This window comes from Muntiacus reevesi, chromosome 3 (assembly GCF_963930625.1).
Source record: "Muntiacus reevesi chromosome 3, mMunRee1.1, whole genome shotgun sequence".
Classification (NCBI taxonomy): domain Eukaryota; kingdom Metazoa; phylum Chordata; class Mammalia; order Artiodactyla; family Cervidae; genus Muntiacus; species Muntiacus reevesi.
In genome coordinates this window covers 24,634,269-24,657,291 of record NC_089251.1, presented here as the reverse complement: position 1 = coordinate 24,657,291, position 23,023 = coordinate 24,634,269, and the positions used below count along the sequence as shown (strand labels likewise).

The window sequence follows — 23,023 nt, the reverse complement described above, 5'->3', positions numbered from 1 at the left end:
CTTCAATAAATTAAGGGACTTTCCTGGCAGTCCAGTGGTTAAGACTAAATGTTTCCATTGTAGGGGGCATAAGTTTGATCCCTGGTCAAGGAACTAAAATCTCGTGTGCTGCAAGGTGCGTCTGAAAAAGTAAAAAAAAAAGAAAAGAAAAAAGTATACTATAAAAGTAAATAATGAAATAAGTAAATCGAGACTATGCCTCGGAGACATTGGTAACTGGCCAGAGTCACACAACTTCTTAGCAGCGGAGTCCTGACCAGAGCCAACGGCTCCTGGCTCTCGGTTTCAATATCGTATGATACTTTCTTCTGCAAGGAACAGACCAACCAAAGATGGCCCACAGCAGAGAGGGTTAATTATCCCATACGAGGCACAGTCCAGTCACTGTTTTAGGATCAAGTCAGCAGCTCAGGGATATCAGCAAGGGCCCAGGCTCCTTCTGTCCTTCCATTCTGCCATGTTCAGCTTGGAATCAGCATCTTCCTTCACCTCTGAGGGTTAGCCGTGGCAATTCCAGAAATTATATGCAGGCACTATACAAATATCACTACACTGGTCCTTCTAAAGTGAAGAAATCCTTTTCCAGTACCAGCCCCAGCTTCCAGCACAGCTTTTCTTAGACCAGGACTGGGTGACATGCACACATTTCAAATGCAAGATGGACCTGGGTTTTTAGCCTCTGCCATGGGAGGTAGGCCATGGGCAGAGAAGAAATGGTGAGGCGAGGACCATGGCCACCGGATATACAACCCACGATGTCTACCACCTCATTTAATCAAGCCACCCCTCTGTGTCTCCTCTGGTCAGTGTCAGGCAGTAGGGGGCCTGGCCCCATAATCTGCAGTCATTAAGCCTGCTGAGAAGGAAGCTGCAATTCCTCCTAGTGAGTAGGCTTCTCCACTCTCATACACACAGTCAGCTCTCCTTGGTTTTCCACTGAGCCAACCCTAACACTGCTGGCGAGGAGCTCTTGCACTGGAAACACAGGCACCGTCAGACCTCTGCCTTGTTGGCCTTCACAGGGACCCTGGCCTTTTCCTTGTCTGGTGAAAAAACATAGACTCGGAGAGTGAAGAACTTGACTCAGTCCAACAGACTCCTGGACTCCAGGCCCCTCACTCCTTCCACCAGTCTGCACTTGGGAACCACATCAGTTGTTTATTTGGATGTTTTAAATTAAAGACTGTGGGAAGGTAAGCTATACAAACTACCCTTTTTAGTAGGGATCAGGCCCTCTGAGATGTCTATTAGGGATCCACCCACCCAGTAAAGAGAACCAGCAATGGGGTGTGAATGTCACGTGACCCTGGGAAAGTTATCAATCAACTTCTGCCTCAGCTTCCTCATCTGTAAAGTGGGGGATACCAATGTCTACTTCATATACCCTTGTGAGGACCAAATGAGTTAACATACACAAAATGCTATGTTTGGAACAGTACCTGGCTCTTGATAAGCATTCAGTTAATGTTGCCTGTTCTCACCTATCCATCATTCATCTCCACACCTAGTAACAGTTTGATTTGTCCTAGAAATGACCTTGAGATACTCCCTTCCCAGTTTTGAAACAGTCCATGTCTGATTCTAACTGTTGCTTCTTGACCTGCATGCAGGTTTTTCAGGAGACCGGTAAGGTGGTCTGGTATTCCCATCTCTTGAAGAATTTTCCACAGTTTGCTGTGATCCACACAGTCAAAGGCTTTAGAGTAGTCAATGAAGCCAAAGTAGATGTTTTTTGGAATTCTCTTGCTTTTTCTATGATCCAACGGATGTTGGCAATTTGATCTCTGGTTCCTTTGCCTTTTCTAAATCCAGCTTGTACATCTGGAAGTTCTCGAGTCATGTACTGCTGAAGCCTAGCTTGAAGGATTTTGAGCATGACCTTGCTAGCATGTGAAGTGAGTGCAATTGTCCGGTAGTTTGAACATTCTTTGGTATCGCCTTTCTTTGGGATTGGAGGTCAAATCAGTCAATCCGAAAGGAAATCAACCCTGAATATACATTGGAAGTATGGATGCTGAAGCTAAAGCTCCAATACTTGGGCCACCTGATGTGAAGAGCTGATTTGATAGAAAAGACTCTGATGCTGGGAAAGACTGAGGGCAAGAGAAGAGGGTAGCAGAGGGTGGCAGAGGGTGAGATGGTTGGATGGCATCACTGACTCAGTGGAGACAAGTCTGAGCAAACTCCGGGAGATGGTGAAGGACAGGGAAGCCTGGTGTGCTGCAGTTCATGGGACTGCAAAGAGTTGGACATGACTGAGTGCCTGAAGAACAACATAACAGAAAGAACCTAAAGCGTGCAGTTTCTACTGTAGTTTTTGTTATAATGACAATCTGCCCCCTCTCTACTCGCCTCCAGGGTGTGACAGTGCCCTGGAGCAGACAGCATCTTTACAGATTGCACGAGGATAACAGGAACCTTCCCGGGCACCGACCTCCATCCCTAGTGTGAGGATGCTTTGCCTCAAATGGGATCCTACTCCTCCCGTTCAGCCCTCCGAGGGGGCTGTACCTCTGCCCCAAGTGCGCCACCTGGGCTCCCTGTTCAGGGGAGGTCACTTCCTCCCAAAGCTCTTCTCAGGAGTCAGGGTAACACCTCCGAGGCTGTTACTGTCTGCAGCAGAGATGCACAGGGAGGGGGAGAATTTTCTGTCTGCTGGATTCCCTCCCCGACCACTGGGAGAATTCAGGCTGGCTTCTGTGACTGGAACAATCTCTTCTCTTCCCCTGTTTCCCCACAGGGGTGGGATGGCTGGTCCCGGGGAAGCCTGGCTCACAGGATGCAAGGCAAGACAGCTCTCCCCTGCAAAGAGGCGGACAAGGCTCTGGGGCAAAGGGTGACATGAGGCTGCTGAGAGGCTGACAGAGACAGAAGGATCTCTCCTGCACTATGAGGCCAGCCTCCTCACCCCTGCACCCCTGTCATCAGTCCTCAGGGTCAAAGTGACCAGGGCATTAATTGAGCACCTTTAGCGGAAGCACTTGTAAGAGAGAGAGGGAGAAGCACTTAACAGTGGCAAAAGCGAAGATAAGAGAAGTGAAGGACCATGTTCAAGAACTCGCAGATCTTAGGGGCAGAACCTGGGTTCAAACTGTGGTGTCAGCTCCAGCGTTGTTCTTTATACACAAAAGAGGCTGCCTTTTCAGCTCTTCCTTATTTAACACATATTCTGAGCTGCTCTCTGTGTCTCTGATAGAGGGATCCAAACCCCAAATAATCTTAATAATATCCATTACTTTAGCTCCCATCATTGTGCCCTTTAGCAAAATATACATATACGAAACATGACTGCATATGTCTTATACTTTTCCCTGAAGCCATCCTGCACTAGGCTAGTAAAAAAATTCAATTTGTCTTTCTTAGGATTTTTTTTTTTTTTATGAGGACCATTTCTTAAGTCTTTTATTGTATATTGTCACCCAGTTTATTTAACTTATATGCAGGGTACATCATGCAAAATGCTGGCCTGGATGAAGCACAAGCTGGAATCAAGATTGCCAGGAGAAATATCAGTAACCTCAGATACGCAGATGACACCACCCTTATGGCACGCCTTTGACTTTGACAAGGTACAGCTGCTAAAGGGAGGAGGCAGAAAGGCTGCCCAGGTTAATAGACAATGGGAAGGAACATTCCCAATGCCCCTGAGCATTTCAGAAGGCTCTGGCCACTCTAAGAAAGAGAAGAGGAACTGAAGAGCCTCTTGATGAAAGTGAAAGGGAGAGTGAAAAAGCTGGCTTGAAACTCAACATTAAAAAAACTAAGATCATGGCATCTGGTCCCATCACTTCATGGCACATAAATGGGGAAACAGTGGAAACAGTGACAGACTTTATTTTTTTGGCTCCAAAATCACTGCAGATGGTGACTGCAGCCATGAAATGAAAAGACACTTGCTCCTTGGAAGAAAAGCTATGACAAACCTGGACAGCATATCAAAAAGCAGAGATATTACTTTGTCAACAAAGGTCTGTCTAGTCCAAGCTATGGTTTTTCCAGTAGTCAAGTATGGATGTGAGAACTGGACCATAAAGTAAGCTGAGCGCCGAAGTATTGATGTTTTTGAACTGTGGTGTTGGAGAGTCTTCTTGAGAGTCCCTTGGACTGCAAGGAAATCAATCCAGTCCATCCTAAAGGAAATCAGTCCTGAATAGTCAGGAGTTTGAGCAACTTCGGGATTTGGTGATGGACAGGGAAGCCTGATGTGCTGCAGTCCATGGGGTTGCAAAGAGCTGGACACAACTGAGCGACTGAACTGAACTGAACGGATTGAATTTGTTACAGTATTGCTTCTGTTTTATCTTTTGGTTTTTCAGTCGTGAGGCACATGGGATCTTAGCTCCCCAACTGGAAATTGAACCCTCACCGCCTGCATTGGCAGGTGAAGTCTAAACCACTGGATAGCCAGGGAAGTCCTACTATTTCTCTTTCATTTCAAATCAGAACACACTGAGTTTGCTTCTTGTCTTCAGAGAGGAGGAGTTTCATCTACAGAAGACAGAAGTGTGGGATCTGAAGGCATGGATGCTGCCTGTAACAGCTAGACCCAGAGGGTCTTTCTGGAACACCCAGAGTCACTGTCTTCACCCTGAAAGTTTTGATGAATTCACTTTCTTTCTCAGCAAGCAGAAGGCTTGGAGCAGGCAGCTCTGGCTGGGAACTGGGCCAGATTGACAGGATAGGACTAGTCTTGTGGGGTGGGGTCAGCCTTTACTGCAAAAGGGGGGAGACAGTGAGGCTGCCTGGGCGAATAGACAATGGGAAGGAACATTCCAAATGCCCCTGAGCATTCCAGAAGGCGCCAGCCATTCCAAGAGCAGGGCTTTATCCACCTACTGCTTACCACCTGTGCTGAGGAGGCAATATGCTTTTTCTCCACTTTGTCTCTTGCTTGGGACCCAGCCCCCAGCTCCTACACTGGCCCTGTACCCTCTGCCCAGGAAGCCTTACCAGTCCCTCCCTGGTCCTTTCTTTCCCTTCTCCTCACCTGAGTTCACAAAGCTCCGACTGACACATAACCTCAGAGCTCTTAAATTTTCCCCGCACTCGTCTGTTTGGAAGGCATCATCTTCCGCAGATGGTCCAGTGCTTCCATGGGAGTCCTACCTCCAGCTCCCCTCAGGGTTTAGTGCGCACAGACAAGGGACAGCTGGTACGTACGTGATGAATAACTCCATTAAGGTTAACGTTGACGTAAGTCAAAGTTTGACGTAAGTCAAAGTTGTGCTGGAGGACACGCCGCAAGCTCCTGGAGCCTCACCCACAGAGTCACTGGGGCCATTTACAAAGGAAATGAAAAATAATTCTTCCTTCCCGATCCTGTCATTATGCTGTTTTAAGAGGAAGACAACACCAGGTCACCAGTATTTCCATGGTCCTCAAACACATTCCGGCAGGAAGCCGTCTCTTTACCTTGCCCACGGCATTCAGGATGTCAGAGATTTTTCTGGCAGTCTGAGCTCTCTGTGATTGAACCCCACTCATATCTCCAACCTCACTTTTCCCTGATATCTCTTTGGTGAGCCAACGTTTCAGCCAACACAGTGGCTTGCTGTTGTTCGCCACCCCACCCCCTGCTCCCCTGCACCCCTGCCTTATACCGCTGCTAATGTTGTCATCCTTGCAGCTGCCAATCTGACCTATATTTCAAGGTACCATGAAATCTTTAGTGAAGGTTTTTTTTTGTTTTTTTTTTTTTTGCCCACACCATGTGGCAGGTGCGATCTTAGTTCCCCATCCAGGGATTGAACCCATGTCCCCTGCATTGGAAGCACGGAGTCTTAACCACTGTATTGCCAGGCAAGTGAAAAGAATTATCCCCAACCAGGGACTGAACCCATGTCCCCTGCATTGGAAGCACGGAGTCTTAACCACTGTATCGCCAGGCAAGTGAAAAGAATTATCTAGAAATTCACTATACTAGAACATCTACACAGGTTTTGCACAGATACCACTTTCTCTATAATCTTTGCCCTCTCTACATGGATTGTTCTACTAGGCTGGAAGCTCTTTAAAGGAGTGAGGGAGTCTGGCTCAAACTGCAACCTCCAGGGCTCTTGGTTACAGACTTGTTATACATATAACCCAGTGCTTGGCAAAGTGGGTGATTGGTAGAAACTGCTATGGGTGATTATCTGCAAAAGGATTCCCCTAAGATAGTGAAGGATGCCTGTGGGCATTTCATAGATGGAGAGCCCTGTTTCATGGCTGAACCTCCCCCCTACCTTTCCTGCATTCTCTCCACAGTGATGACAGGAACACACTGATTGCAGACGCAAGGGGAGAAGCTATCTTAGAGCTCAACTGCTTATGATACCCAGCAACACAAGCGCTGTCACAGGGAGGGGACCCCAATTTCCATCACAACCTCGGAAGGACAGATGAGGGTCCAAGAACCATTTCAAGTGGAGACACAGAGGTACATAATCAATAAGCCAGACAGCTTTCTTCTAGCGGGTGCTGAACAGGCCACAGGAGGAGAGGAAATGATTTCCACAAAGATGGGTCAATGATATCAGATCTCAGCCCCTCTTACCCTTCCAAAGGGTCAGAAAAATCCATGATGTAAAATGGCTTTACACCGAGAGATCCAGATATGATTTTTTTTTTCAGGTATGATTTTTTATATTCAAGTCCAACCCTGTAAAAGAAAGGGGCTGTTTCTTCCTCTTTGGCTCTGTTTCCAATTAGAAATGTATTGTCCTTTTATAATTAACTGAGGAACCAGAGATGAAATTGCCAACATCCATTGGATCATCGAAAAAGTGAGAGAGTTCCAGAAAAACATCTGCTTTATTGACTATGACAAAGCCTTCGACTGTGTGGATCACAATAAACTGTGGAAAATTCTGAAGGAGATGGGAATACCAGACCACCTGACCTGCCTCTTGAGAAACCTGTATGCAGGTCAGGAAGCAACAGTTAGAACTGGATATAGAACAACAGACTGGTTCCAAACAGGAAAAGGAGTATGTCAAGGCTGTATATTGTCACCCTGCTTATTTAACTTATATGCTGAATACATCATGAGAAATGCTGGGCTGGAGGAAGCACAAGCTGGAAGATTGCCAGGAGAAATAATAACCTCAGATATGCAGATGACACCACCCTTATGGCAGAGAGTGAAGAACTAAACAGCCTCTTGATGAAAGTGAAAGAGGAGAGTGAAAAAGTTGGCTTAAAATTCAACATTCAGAAAACAAATATCATGGCATCCTGTTCCATCACTTCATGGCAAATAGATGGGGAAACAGTGGAAACAGTGGCTGACTTTATTTTTGGGGGCTTCCAAATCACTGCAGATGGTGATTGCGGCCATGAAATTAAAAGAGGCTTGCTCCTTGGAAGGAAAATTATGACAAACCTGGACAGCATATCAAAAAGCAGAGACATTACTTTGCCAACAAAGGTCCGTCTAGCCAAAGCTATGGTTTTTCCAGTAGTCATGTATGGATGTGAGAACTGGACCATAAAGAAAACCGAGTGCCGAAGAATTGATGCTTTTGAACTGTGGTGCTGGAGAAGACTCTTGAGAGTCCCTTGGACTGCAAGGAGATCCAAGCAGTCCATCCTAAAGGAAATCAGTCCTGAATATTCATTGGAAGGACTGATGCTGAGGCTGAAACTTCAATACTTTGGCCATCTGATGTGAAGAACTGACTTATTTGGAAAGACCCTGATACTGGCAAGATTGAAGGCAGGAGAAGGGGATGACAGAGGATGAGATGGCTGGATGGCATCACCGACTCTGTGGACATGAGTTTGGGTAAACTCTGGGAGTTGGTGATAAACAGGGAGGCATGGCGTGCTGCAGTCCGTGGGGTCGCAAATGACTGAGCAACTGAACTGGATTAACTGAAGAGAATAGCTAACAGGAGAGTAGGTTCTTCTGGCTTTAAACCCTCATACAGAGGCTGGAGTTGAGGCAAGTCCTTTTAGATGTTAATTGGAACGATTAGTAAACAGCTCCTTGGACAGCCATCCCCCTACACCCCAGGGCATCTGTTTCCTCTTTTGTAAAATGGGGGAAGGGTGGACTCTTTCCAACCTTATCCTGAGGCTGCAGAATTTGAGGTATTCTCTAAGAGCATTTCTTTGGATGGCATGACTGCAATGAACATTGCTATCTCTCTAAATGACACCTATCCTATCAGGGGAAAGCACAGTCCCAAGGTGTGGAAGCCATTCAACATAATTTCACACACTTTGAGACAGAAGAAGGTTATCACTTCCACTCTTCTGGGATAAATGCTCCCTCTAATGCAAGACATGCAGGAAATAGCAAACTATTCCCTGAGACAGTCTCACCATGATAAAGTATCTTTGCAGTCTTATATGGGACCTTGTTTTCCCAGAACTGTAACTTTATTGTCATCTCTTCCTTGAGATTTCAGACCCCAGCTCTTGTTTTCCACATTAATTCAAGCTGAAGAGCAGCCTGGATCATGTTGGCAAACATTCCAAGTGGAAATGGATTTCCAGGTTCTCACTAAAAATTACCATGTTCTCACCAGCCCAATCTGGATAACATTTTGTGTCTTATGTAATGTCTATTTCCCAAAGGAATTAAAATGCTTCTGTATATCACTCTGTCCAACAAATTTTTAACAAGGCCTGCTCCTAATTACTTCTTATGAACAAGCAGAATCCCCAAAAACCGATTACCCAAAAATCTTTTCTTGAGCCAAGAATGTTATTTTCAAAATGGATTTGAATCAGGTGTTGAGAAGCAATGTTACATTTTATTTTGGTAAATATCTGATAGGGGAGCCAGCTCTTGATGCCACAGCCCAAAAGACTGGCTATTGGGCATCTGGAAGCCTTCCCATGCCCAGGTGCCTAAGGTCAAGTCCTGATCAGTCTTATCTGGGCAAGGATAGTCACTGTTTACAAAGCACTTTAGTTGGCTCTCACATGATATAAGCAGGTCTCAGAGTAATTCTCCCCATCTGAAAGTTGAGGAGTCTGAAGGTCAGAGTGGTTTGTTGACTTAGTTAACAACATTTAAGCATAAGACATTCCCAAGTTCACAAGACCAGCTAATGGAAGAGCCAGGTACACTTCTAGCCTTCTCATTAAATCACATCACATTTAAGTGTATTCTGGCAAAACACTGACAGCAGTGGAGAATGAAGGCTTCTATTTAGAGAGAAGGTGAAAAAAGCTTACAGAATTTTGTTGCAAAACCATAATGTCTTGAGCTGGATGCAGATGAATCAAAGTCAAAGAACTCAGAGGAGAAAGAGATTCTTCTGGCTTTGAGGGTAAGGAGATCAAAAGAGGCTCTTCCAGGGTGAGACTGAAGGAGGAAACAGAACGGGCTCTATCTTGAAAGCAGGACTCCATCTTGGGCCAGACTGTGGACTTTGACATACCAACTGGAAAACCAGGCCCCCGGGAGGAAGAGCCCCAGGGCTCTCCCTTGCCTAAAAGAATACCCTAATTATCTGTGTAACCGAATAGAATCATGCATTCTATCATGCTTATTGGGGTATGACCACAAGCCTATTGATAATTGTCCACTGTTAAGTACCTAGGCTTAAGACATAAGAATCAGGGGTTAACTTTGATTGTATCTTTCTTTTTCCTTTGTTCAGACTAGTTTCACGGAATTTTAGGGAGGTGGGTTTGCACACATATGCTTAGAGTATATAAGGTTTTCACAAAAACTGGTCTGGGTCCTTGGCTAAGAAGAGACTCTGCCTTGGGCCTGCCGGTGTAATAAACTGCACTCCGCTAACTGCATTGTCCTTCTGAGTGAGTTTGTTTACGGGAACATGTGGCTACAACAAGATTTCTGAGCTGGTCTTAGAAGGATGGCTGGGTGTGGCACATATGGCTCACAGCCAAGTAGACAGAGCAGCTCCAGGTGCTTGCTCCCGAATGTGACCCAGAGGACACGGGAAGCACAGCGAGGAGGGGAGAATGCTGCTGGCGAGGTGGCCCCCGTGTCTGACTCTGCTGGCCCCCTGCAGCCCTGGTCAGGCCTCCTGACTGTCCAACTCCTATGGCTTCAAGTGAGGAAACACTATGTCCAAAGTCTGGCTCCTCGGTCATGGGGAATCAAGTGAGCTCCCAGGCAGATTGATGCACTTTAGAGCGATCACAAAGGAAGGGAAGAAAGGGAGGAAGGGAGAAGAGGGGAAGACACCAGAGAGGAGGCCTATGGTGGAGTCCTGGTGGGTGTGAGCTTTGTCCTCAACAGCTGGTTTTCCAGATTATCTCAGCAAGTTTCTGCCGAGAGGCTTTGGTGAGTGAGCTTGTTGTGTGTTGTTTCATTGTACTTTTGTTTCAACCTAATTTGCTCAATCAGATGGGCCTCCTGCTAGCATTGTGCAAAGGAGCTCTCAAATACAATAGTTTTTTTTTTTTTTTTTTAAATTTTAGCTTTTGTGATTCTGGTCACTGGGATTTTGGAGTTTCCAGACAGACTGGCAGCTCCTCAAGTCCAAATCACTCTTCTTTTGAGGCTCAGCTTCAATATCTCCACCAGCTCTCCCTGGGCCTTCATGTCCTTCCTTGTCTTTCATGGCCTTGATAACAATAGCCCCTGTACCATATGTGTATGTGTTTGTGTGTATATAAAAAACACATATATATCACACATACACACACACATATGTATGTATATATTCACCTACCCATTTATAGCGGTTTCCCGGGTGGTACTAATGGCAAAGATTCCGCCTGTCAATGCAGGAAACTCAAGAGATGAGGGTTTGACCCCTGGGTTAGGAGGATTCCCTGGAGAAGGAAATGGCAACCATTCTAGTATTGTTGCTTGGGAAATCCCATGGACAGAAGAGCCCGGCAGGCTACAGTCCATGGAGTTGCAAAGAGTCAGACATGACTGAGCAACTGAAAACACATACACACACACACGTCTCATACACTCGACCTATAGACTTCTTGATAGGACCAGATCATAACCACTTGAGGTCAAGGATCTGTGATGTGTTCTGTAGACTCAGAGCCTCCACAGCATCTGGCACATAGGTGCTTAGGAGAATGAATAGCAAGCAGATACACTTCATCCCCAGGGGGCCTTCCCATTTTCATGGGGCTCTGGACAAAATATAGCTTAAATAGTGGGCCCTGAATGAATCAGGAAAGCATCCCCAACAACCTGAAAACAATTTCACAGAGTACAGTCTAGAAACTTTTGTTCTTTTATTGTCTGCAAAGTTTATTTGAAAGTCTAGTATAGAAGGGAGATCTTCCCCATTTGTCTCATATCCATTGAGATCCCATAACTCTGCTGTTACGGAAATTAGAATGTTCAGCCTGTCAATGATACAAGTATCTTTGGTCATCCTTAACATTTTCAGACCCTGATGGAAAAGACCCTAATGCTGGGAAAGACTGAAGGCAGGAGGAGAAGGGGATGATGAAGGATGAGATGGTTGGATGGCATCACTGACTCAATGGACGTGAGTTTGAGCAAGCTCCAGAAGTTGGTGATGGACAGGGAAGCCTAGCATGCTGCAGTCCACGGGGTTGCAAAGAGTCAGGCATGACTGAGCGACTGAATGATGACAACATTTTGAGAGCTCGCAAAGAACCCTTTATAAGTCTGAGGAAGGGACTTTTCTGGCGGTCCAGTGATTAAGAATTCACCCACCAATGTAGGGGACATGGGTTCGATCCCTGCTCTGAGAGGGTTCCAGATGTCACAGAGCAACCAAGCCTGTGTGCCACCACAACTACTGAGCCTGCGAACCTAGAGTCCAGGAACCACTGCGACAGAAGCCATTGACATGAAAAGCCCACGGACTGCAACTAGGGAGTAGCCCCTGCTGGCTGTAACTAAAGCCTGCAAATCAACGGGAGAGCCAGCACAGCCAAAACTAACTAAATAAAACAAAACAAATCTGAGGAAGTTATCCCGAGAGTGTAGATACAAAATTTTACATTACAGTGTGTATAGAATTTCAGGAGTCTATCCCAGGATACTCTCAGGTTAGGCTCTAGGCCAGTGTCTCTCAAAATATGGGTTTTCCCTGTTAGGACTATCTTTGAGGTCATATTTCCATCTAATAGTAGGTTTTTAAACATAAGAGCACAATTTGAGAGTAAACTGCTAAAGCCATAAAGCAAACTAGGTGTAATGTGTAATGTTAATCAATCAATTGTGTCCGACTCTTTGTGACTCCACAGACTCTGGCCCACCAGGCTTCTCTGTCCATGGAATTCTCTAGGCAAGAGTACTGGAGTGGGTTGCCAAGCCCTTCTCCAGGATCTTCCCAACCCAGGGATCAAACCCAGGTCTCCTGCATTGCAGGCAGATTCTTTATCATTTGAGCTACCCAGGGAGCCCTTTAGCGAATTAGGTGATAATGTGTTATTATCTGGAAAATTTCTCTTGTTCTATTAAAATGTCTTTATCATCAAATGTTTAGATGCTCCTGATTCTATGATAGCATAGCATTTAAAAAAAAAAATTTGTTTTAATCCTTTTCTCTGGGTAGTTATATCATCAGAATTTTGGGGTCAAGATTTGTATTAAGTTTTAGGCCCTGACAATTGCTCATTGAATGGAATTCCAATTATACTTTATTGTAAAATAAACAGAGTTTTGTGACGTGAAAAGCATTATACAAAAAAAAAAAAAAAAAAAAGATATTCCAGCTCTACCAGGTCCTGAGATTACCAAAGGCAAGACCCAAGACAGAGAACATGTTACAGAAAGCATAAAGGAAATGGGCCTTGAATGACTAAATGAATAGATAAACCCACTCTTTGAAGGATAAGCTGCAAGGGTATTTTCTAAAAACCAAGTTACAGGAGCTTTTCAGGAAATGACCACTTGGATGGACACATGGAATCACTAGGCAAGAACTTTTCTGTTATATGTAAATAAGTTTTACTAAAATTCAGACTGTTGGATTAGAGATGGTTCAAAGGCACTCTAGGGCCCTCCCACCTGCCTCAGTGCCTAACACTTAACACTCTTGAGGAGAAAATTTGGTGCAATGGTTTTTGCTTGGTGGAAAAGCAGTGGCTCAGGAGAATTGGGCTAGACCTCAGGTGGTACTAGTGGTAAAGAATCTGACTGCTAATGCAGGACAAGCAAGAGATGCAGATTCAATCCCCAGATCAGGAAGATCAACTGGAGAAGGAATAGCACTTCATTCCAGTATTCTTGCCTGGAAAATTCCATGGACAGAGAAGCCTGGACCGCTACAGTCTATGAGATCACAAAGAGTTGGACATGACCGAGCAACTGAGTACAGAACAGAACCAGAGGAACAACCTTTGGCTATTTAGTTACCTCTGAGAATGCATCTCTTTCTCCATCTGCAAAATGATATGCAGTAGAGACTGAGCAGGTAGGAGCCGGTGGAGGTGTGGGGGTCAGGACATCGAGTGGTTGGCAGAACTGAATATAGAAGACCTGTAACACCACGCCTTATTCTGCCTGGTAGCAGGGAGCTGGGAGAGGCCACCGTGCTGGAGAAAACACAGAACTCAGTGGCTAAGAATCTCAGGGCTGGGGATGTGGCCTCATGGTGGGTCCTGCTACTCTGGAAACATGGAAGACAACGCTATTTGATTCAGGCTCATTTTCCTATGGAACCACCACAGAGCCTCACTGCCTCCTTTGTAGACTGTTCTATGCTGCCACTGCCTTTGGCACTGGACATAAAACCTATTTTCCATCTTGGTTCCCTGAGAATAAATGAGTGGATCATCTATCATGACGGCAAAAACATCTTGTTATAGGTTGCAAGTCATTTTCACTTCCTTTCTTTCCTTTGGGACTTCACCACTGAGGTGACAGGACAGGGCTTATTATTTTCATCATGTAGATAAGGAAACAGATTCAGAGAGGCAGAGATCTGGCAAATGTAGCACAGCTAGGATTGAATCTCAAGTCCGTCAGATTCTAAATCCCATGATTTTTTTAAACTTACTCTCTTTTTAAAAAAAAAAAATTGGAGTATGGTTGCTTTATAATGTTGTGTTAGTTTCTGCTGAATAATGAAATGCATCAGTTGTATGTCTGCACATATCTCTTCCCTCTTGGGCCTCCCTCTCAGCCCACGCCCTCTCCCATCCATCTATGTCGTCACAGAGCACTGAGCTGAGCTCCTTGTGCTATATAGCAGGTTTCCACTATCTGGTTTACACGTGGCAGTGCACGTATGTCAAATACTGTGTATTAACGCCTGTGAGAGCCAAAGAATTGATGCTTTTGAATTGCGCTGGAGAAGACTCTTGAGAGTCCCCTGAACTGTAAGGAGGTCAAACCAGTCAATCCTAAAGGAAATCAATCATGAATATTCATTGCTGATATGACTAGTGCTGAAGCTGAAGCTCCAATACTTTGGCCATTGAAGGGAAGAGCTGACACACTGGAAAAGACCTTGATGCTGGGAAAGATTGAGGGCAAGAGGAGAAGGGGACGACAGAGGATGAGATGGTTAGACAGCATCACCAACTCAACGGACATGAATTTTGAGCAAACTCTGGGAGGTGTTGGAGGATAGAGGAGCCTGGCGTGCTGTATAGTCATGGGGTCGCAAAGAGATGACTTAGTGACTGAACAAGTGGAATCAAGAAAAATGGCACAGATAAAGCTATTTGCACTGCATTAATTAACTTCTTACTTTAATATGCCATCATGAAATTACATCTCCCTTCCGCTCATGCCCCAGCAACATGCATCAGTGTCATTCTGCCTTGGCTTGTGGTTAACTGTGTCTCTACAATTAGCTTCTGAGTTCCTGCAGAGCAGGCAGGACTATCCTTTAGCCACTTCTCTATGCCTCCACCACAAGGCTTCCCGAAAAGGAGATACACAGCCAGCATTTATTATTTACAGGTCACTCACCAAACACTGATGCTTGCTCTGTGGCAGGCCCTGTGCTAGCCACCAGGTCTTATGTGAATGGAAGTGAGCTGACTGTTCCCTATAATAGTGGTCCCCAACTTTTTTGGCACCAGTGACAGTTTTTGTGGAAGACAATTTTACGGACTGGGGAGGAGGTGGGGTGGGGATTATTTCAGGACTAATGAAGTGCATTACATTTATTGCACACTTTATTTCTATTATCAATACTTTCTATTATTGTTACATCAGCTCCACCGCAGATCATCAGGCATTAAATCCTAGAGATTGGGGTCTCCTGCTCTACAGGACTGATGAATGAAACCTGCAAAACGGTGCCCCATAGGGGAAACAGAAATCCTTGACTTCTACAGAACAGCAGATAAGGGAACAGATTGTTAAACAACAACAACAACAACAACCCTGCTTGTAACCTGCCTTTACTGATTAAGCTTGCTTTAGTGTTTTTTTTTTTTCTTTAATTGCATACCCTCCAAGTTTCACATAGCGAGGTACTATATCACAACAGTATTTAACCACTCCTATAGATAACTCCTCTGATGTATGGGCCCAACAATGGGCACTTAAGCTGTTTTCCAGAAACCTGGCATCAGCTCCTGTCTAGTCAGGCTGAGGAAAGCAGGTAGGGACCACTGACCCTAAAACTGGGCCTGCACAGTTGTCTGATGAGTGACTTTTTGATGTCGGAAGGCCAAACTCTCCACCCTCAGATCTTGCTAAAGCACCTTCATTTTTGAACATGCATCCCATGAAGAAGAATGTAACCCAGACACCTGCACGAATGCTGATAACTCACCTTTTCTCTACCTCCCATCACCTTGCCCCAGGCCTCAGACAGCTTCGCTTCTTTATATAAAAATGTCTCACACCCTTTGCCTTCAAGGAAGTGGATCTGAGATTCCTTCTTCTGTCTCCTTGCTTGGCTGTTTTGTGAATCAGCTTCTTGGTTGGCTGTCTTGAGTCAGCTCTTTCCCTGCCACAAACCTCAGCATCTCAGTGTTTGGCTTGCCGTGTGTCAGGCAAACGAGCCTGGTTCAGTTAACATGAGCCACAGACCAGGATGGACCATGCCCAGCCCTGTGTTTTTCAAATCCCATTCCAGCAGCTTGTATGGTGGAGGGACTCGGAGGGAGGGTGATGAGAGGCTGCCAAGAGAATCCAGGGGACAGGCAGGGCCATGTGCAGCTGGGCGAGTCAGGGTACCCATCTTTAATGTCTGTCCTGACAGCCACTCTTCTTGTGACACTGGGAAAATGATCTACTTTTTCTGAACTTCAGTTTTGGACAGTCCTAAAGAGAGACTGGATGGAATTTCTTTATATTTTGCATACAAAGTCTTTTGAAGTTCAGGGTTTGTGGTTCCTGGCCTTGCAGGGGGCGGGTGGGGGGGCCTCTCTGGTTACCCTGCTCCTCCCCATGTTCTCATCACAGCTGACTCTACAACAGTGAGGTGACTCTCCTGAAGCCTAAAAGGGTCAGGTCAGTAACAGTAAATGTGCCAGGCTGACCTCACAGATAGGGGGCAGAGGCCACCGGCGGCTTTGGTCACTCAGCTAGATTCCAGGATTCAGCTGGAGACAGAAGCAACTATTGAAAAATGCCTATTGACCAAGATAAAGACTGCCTTGGTGAACATTTGTACTTTCAAGCAGCATTAAGGGAAGAGTTTTCTCCCCAGCCCTTCTCCTGGGCCTTCATTACATAAACCACATCTTTCTCTGTTATTCTCCCTTCTAACCTATCAGACCCGTCTTTCTTTCTTTTCTTCTTTTTCCCTGTAGAAAGAAGTGGCATATTTCCTCTGTGATTCTTTTTTGTATTTTGTCCTTGGACAACTCTCAAAGGAGAGGAAGACTTTGCCTACCTTCTGACTATTTGATAACCAGAGCAGTGACTGAGTTTAAATACGGTTGTTAAGAATCTGCCAAGAATCTAAACTCCATCTACCAGGATAAAACTCCACCTTCTTGGAAAAAAGTCTACTCTGGGGTGGACTGGGGGAGGTAGAAACGGGGGCTGATGTTGGTCCATATACATCAGTGGTACTATAAAATGCCGAGGGATGTTTAATGTTTAACACGCTCCTCCCTTATCTTGAGGTGGATTTTATTTTCAGTGTGGAGTCCCTCCAGCATGTAAATAAAATACTTCATCTCCTGCATTTGAACTATTTCTTCAAAGGCAAAATTGCTCTCCCTGTAAACAAATAGTGAGAAACGAGGTACACAGAGCTCTCTTAAACACAGAGTGACGGACTGCATGACCTTTCCTGGTAGGAAAGTGGCTTTGACAAATCTCATTTATTTGTACTTTCCTTGGGGCTGAGGGAAGACAATGTGGAGGCACAGGCTCACTGCTGTAATAAAACGATAGAAGATGTGACTTTGAAAGCTATGAAGAGTGGGGTAAAAATTTAGGAAAATGACCATCCCCTTTCTGTGCAAAAGGAATTTATGCCTACTTATGTCAATGATAAATGCATTTCTCAGTGCTTCCATATAGAAGATCTCTACACACTAAAACCAATGGCTCAGATCGTCTTAGAAATGTCACAGTGATCTTATAACATGCACACTTGCCACTTTTTGTCCTTTCTACACACATGCAAAGAGAGAATTTTATAGATACCTCGCGCTCTCAGGGGGTCAGCACTGGATTCATGATACTCATGGATTCTTGACATTCACTAGTGGTCCATGCTTATTGCATTAATAAAATTAATAATTTAATAAGCACCTGCAAACCCAGCCCCCAAAGCTGTGGCTAAGACTCTGACACAATCTGTATCTAACCACGTGGCTAAACTTCCATCTCACCCCTTGCCTCTCATGCATGGGAGGCAACCATAGGTTTTAATCTTGTCTTCATCACTCTCTCGCTTTCTTTTTTGTGTGATTTTATTGCTTTTATTTGTAGTTCCATAAAATATATTTTTATCTTGTCTGTGTTTAATTTAAAGTATTTTGAGACTGACTTTCAGCACTTAATGTTTCAGTGTTGCTGAAGTTCAACTGTTTGGGTGACTGTGTGAGAATACCACAGTTTATTTTCCACTCTCCTTTTGATGGGCATTCGGGTTGTTTCCTGGTTTTGCTATTGTGAACGGTGCAGCTATGAGCAATCTTACGTATATCTTTTTTATATGCACAGGATGGTATTGCTGGAGCAAAGGCTATGTGAGACGTTCAACTTCAGGAGAGAATGACAATGTTTAATATTTTATATAATCATCCCAACACACATACATGCATGTGGATGGTTCATATTGCTCAAATTGGTATTTGCTGCATTTAAATGCTAAGAGCACTATTATATATTGGTATTTTAGTAAGAAAAAATTAAAAGAAAAACAATGCGTTTCTTCCACAAGCCTCAAATTATCCAAGTATAAATAAAACGGAATGTCTTAGATCATGCCAAATCTAGAACCAATACAACTGATAAACTCAGAAAAACCGAAACATCACCACTGCAGTACAAATACCTTTCATGGAATGGTTTTGTCTACTGTCCATGGCTTCTGTGGTGGCTCAGTGGTAAAGAATTGCCTGCCAATGCAGGAGACAAGGGTTGGATCCCTGGGTTGGGAAGATCCCCAAGAGAAAGAAATGGCAACCCACTCCAGTATTCTTGCCTGGGAAATCCCAAGGACAGAGGAGCCTGGCAGGCTCCAGTCCATGGGGTTGTAAAAGAGTTGGACCTGATTTAGTCACTAAACAACAACAGGGGAATTTTAACTTCTAAACAGAAAATGCTGGGAAGAATTCATATTTTAGAACTTGATAAAATGATAGAAGACCATGCATGCTGACCTTAATATACATCAGAACTCCCTACTTCCTTTTAAATTCAAAGCTATGGGGATCTATATATTTTTCTTATCTGTAAATAAAGGAACCTTTGTTGCAAAAGCCCTCCCGTGCATTTCCTCTTTAACTGAGGTGTGCTGTGCTGGGCTTAGTTGCTCAGTCATGTCTGACTCTTTGCGACCCCATGGACTTAGCCCATCAGGCTCCTCTGCCCATGGGAATCCTCCAGGCAAGCATACTGGAGTGGGTTGCCATGCCCTCCTCCAGGGGATCTTCTGAACCCAGAAATCACACCGGGGTCTCCTGCATTGCAAGCGGATTCTTTACCAGCTAAGCTACCAGGGAAGCTGGAGAAACCAGTAGATACCTTTAACAAGCCAAACAATGCAATTAGCTGCTTGTTCATAATCATCAGCAAACACTATTATCTGAGATTTTTACTCTTCTTTACCAGATGCTGTCAAAGTCTGAACTCTGTTTGGTGTTTTGATTGAACAATTACTCTTCTTGTTCAGAAATTGCTTGACTTATCTCTGGCACAAAACACATTCCTTTACATTAAAAAAAAAAAAAATGACCATTTTTCTTTTGGGGTGGAAAACCACCAGAGTTGAAACAAATAGGCTACTTGGAGTTATAATTCCATGTGAAGCTATAGTTGATGAAGAGAAGGTTTTCTGGCCTGAAAAACTTTTTAAAAAGGTTGAAAAACAACTTACCTTCACATAGAGCTGCTGAAATTCCTCGAGATTCAGTCTCCCACTTGGACAGTCCTTGAGAAATCCTTTGTACCACTGCTTGAGTTCATGCTCATTAAACTCTGTGCTCTTCACCAGGTCCTCCATCACTTCGGGGGCCAGTTTGCTATTCTGTTTCCCCATTCTGCCTGAAGAAAAGCAAATTAATGCAATTAGTGCTGTGGTTGTGATCATTTCAAGCTTGATTAGGAGCCAAGCTAGAGTTCTGAGCAGTCCCTTGGTTGGATGTCCCTCCAGTGTGTCTGATCAGTCTACCCGTCTGTTTCCTTCTATTTGATATTCTAGAAAAGAGATGCATGAAAAATACTTCTCAAAAGGCTATTGACTTCATCTTCCTTCGTCATGTGTCATCTTTTACACACATTGACTCCCACAAGGAAATCCAATCATCTCCTTTTATGCTATTCAGGTAAAGTATATGGAAACTGTTTATAATCTCAGTTTATGAATTATGATTCCTTAGCACTTACTGCCCAGATACCTAATTCTGCATTTAGTTTGCAGGGTTGCTAAGTGGGGCTATTGACAAGAACAATAAGGCTTTATAGGCAAATTATCAAAAAGTGGCTTTGAAAACATGATCAGCAATGGTGGTTGTTCTAATTCGAAAGTTTCTACTGTTTTTTCTTTTTCAAACGGAAACAGCTCATTTTTACTAGTCACATTAGCTCTCTATTTCTCTTCTCATCTTCAGAGACTTCCTACAACACTGCCTTCAGTGTTGACAACCTCTGAGTAGCTTTTTTTTTTTTTTTTTTTTAAGATTGGTTAGTGAATTTCAGTTGATATAGTTTCATTCTTTTATTATTACTGTTAGTAAATAAAAATAATAGTGCATAAAATAAAATATAAAATATATCAATCACATGCCAGGTTGTGTGACCAACATCACTCTCAAGTGTAGGTAGGCACAGCCTAGATTTAGAGTTATCCCTGATTTGGCCATTTATCTTTTGTGCTGCTTAGATAAATATTAATTATCTGCTTTATCTTCAATTTCTTTCCCAATAAAGCACACATTTAAAAAAACAAAAAACTCTTTCAGATTTACTGTGATGACTAATTAAGAAATAAGTAGGTAAACAAAGACAAAAAATTATTCCAAAATTAGTGAAGGAAAATTAAAGATGATTTAAACTTTTCCCCTTTAATGTTGTTGTTTTGTAACAAAAAAGAATGAAAACAAAACAAATCAACCAGAATGATTTAAAAATCAGGTTAGACTTGAAAATACGAGGTGTCACCAGAAAAAGAAGTATATCACAAGATCTTTAAAGTCCTGTTAGAGGAGATAGAGGTTTAGAAGAATTTACCCAAGCAGACCTAGCCCTTTTATGTGCGGGAGACAAATTCTCTACCAGACCTTCAGCAGGTCTACACTTGCAAGAGACCAAGAGGTGTAATCTTACCACATACCTCGTTGTTATTATTATTTTACCTTCTTCTAAAACAGATTCCACACCCATTGTCAGCAGCCTGCCCTAACACTGCACAATTCTTTCATTGTAATGAAACCAAACCACTTCTGCTGCTTTCAGGAGAAGATTTCCTCTTGGGAAGAATATGACACAGTAAAAAAATGCTGTTAAGATGGCTATTTGCTTTCAAATGCTTCTGTTTGAGAAAAGGCCCCGAGGATCAGCAACCATGACCTCCGAAATTTCTCTACTTATTTTTGGTCTTAATTTCAAGTTCCAAGTCTCTTATTAGCAACTGTCTCTTAATTATAAGTTTCTGCGGGATTCCACAGCTGGATATGGAAATCAAGTGGGTACTCAGGTGTCAGATTTAATTAATCTGGGTAAGAAAACTGTAATTCATGGTTTTAATCAAAAGATGTATTACCCAACCTTTCAGTATTTCTCTTTGCTCTTCTCAGAGAGAAGTACAAATTGTCATTTTTGAACTAGAATCTCACCTAATAAGAATAGCTACTGAGCCCTGACAGTGACTGGGGGGTAGACAGTATGTTGAACACTTCATAAACTTGACCACTAGCCCCATGACAAGTGAGCAAGTGATTAGAGTGGCTTTCTTGTACAAGTCATACAGCCAGAGCTAGAATTTGAACCTGGAACTGTAAGGAAGACATCAGTGCAAAACTACTGAGAGATAGGTGGTTGGACGATATTTCAGGAGAAGGAACAGGAGCAGAAGCAGGAAGGTTTGAATCAGTGTCCTTTGGCGGTGAAAGAAGGGATGAGAGAGCAATCACTTTGCCAGGCTCTTGTTTGGAAAAGCCTGTTAGATTTGCCAAAACCACAATCTCAGAAGTGAGTTTATGTGAATGACGGGAAAATGGATTAAGCGTTATTAAAAACCTGCTCTCCCAAGGGCCTTTAGAAGGTCAACAGTGTCAGCTTCTCTCTGGAGCAAGGAAACTTGGATTCTCCAAGGATCACTGTGATGCCTTAAACTGTTCAGTTGACCCAGGAGAGTATGGCCTCTTACACACAAGGGGAACACCATTAGCGTCATGAATCACAGTTTTGGAGACTCAAATACATAACCTCATGCAACTTGGTTATGGGTCATGGTCAGTATCATCTCTCAGGTGTGCCAGGAAATAAGTGAATCATATAGAAAATCAAGTTCTGGCCTGGATCTGAGCAGCCTGCCACTGCCCTTCTCAGGTTTTGCCTGGATTAGTAATCGTCATTGGGTTCTCTGACTGTAGCCTGCCTTCTGCATGGCTGCTTGACAACATTTCTGAAATGCAAACCTCAACATCTGATCTTCTCCCTAAAACCCTCAGCAGCCCTCCATTGTCTACAGGATTTAGCCCAGCTTGCTAGCATGGCACAATCCTGCCTATTCATAAACTCATTTTCTACCATCCTGTCTTTTCATTTCACATGTCAGCAATAATCAACTGTTACAGGTCCCAGGACTTGCATGCTTCTACACATTCATGCTTGGCATGTGCTGTTTCTTTTCCTGGAATATCATCCTCCTTTGTCTGCTTAGCATACTTCTTTAAGTACTCAGTTTCACATACCACCTCGTCTGTGAAATCTTTGTGGACTTTCCAAGGCTTTCCAAAGGACTTTCCTTTGTCCTAGGCATCTCCCTTCCCTAATAAAAGCTTCCAAGATCATTATTTCTCTACTGGATTGTTAGTTGCTTGAGAGAACAGATTTTTTATTTAATCTTTGCAGCTTGGTACCTCATACTAGGGATGACAGAGGATGAGATGGCTGGATGGCACCTCCGACTTGATGGGCATGAGTTTGAGTAAACTCCGGGAGTTGGTGATGGACAGGGAGGCCTGGTGTGCTGTAATTCATGGGGTTGCAAAGAGTCAGACACGACTGAGCGACTGAATTGAACTGAACTGAACTGAACCTCACACTAGATGCTCAACAAATATTTTTTGAGGGAGTGAATGAAGGATACATGAGCCACTATAAAGGAGCTGGTCACTGGTCTTCATTAAGTTATGGGATTTGGTATGTTTCTTTCTGGGAAAATCAGCCTCATAATAATCTATACATGAGGAAAGTTAGTGCAACCATAAGTATAAACATAGGGTGCAGATGGCAGATGGGAGGAATATTTCATTTAACTGTATAGAAAACAGCCTGCCCTTCTAAGAGATTGTTTCC

General features: G+C 43.8%; 1 protein-coding gene across 2 annotated transcripts in view; it reads right to left on the bottom strand.

The window, feature by feature from the left end:
* The window catches only part of VSNL1 (visinin like 1), a 113,979-nt gene that overhangs the window by 47,245 nt on the left and 43,711 nt on the right, over positions 1–23,023 (bottom strand). For both annotated transcript variants that reach the window (XM_065928613.1, XM_065928614.1), the window contains exon 2: positions 19,380–19,546. In XM_065928613.1, the coding sequence (XP_065784685.1) occupies positions 19,380–19,541 (162 nt within the window). In that variant the 5' untranslated portion in view covers positions 19,542–19,546. The remainder of the gene's footprint in view (positions 1–19,379; positions 19,547–23,023) is intronic.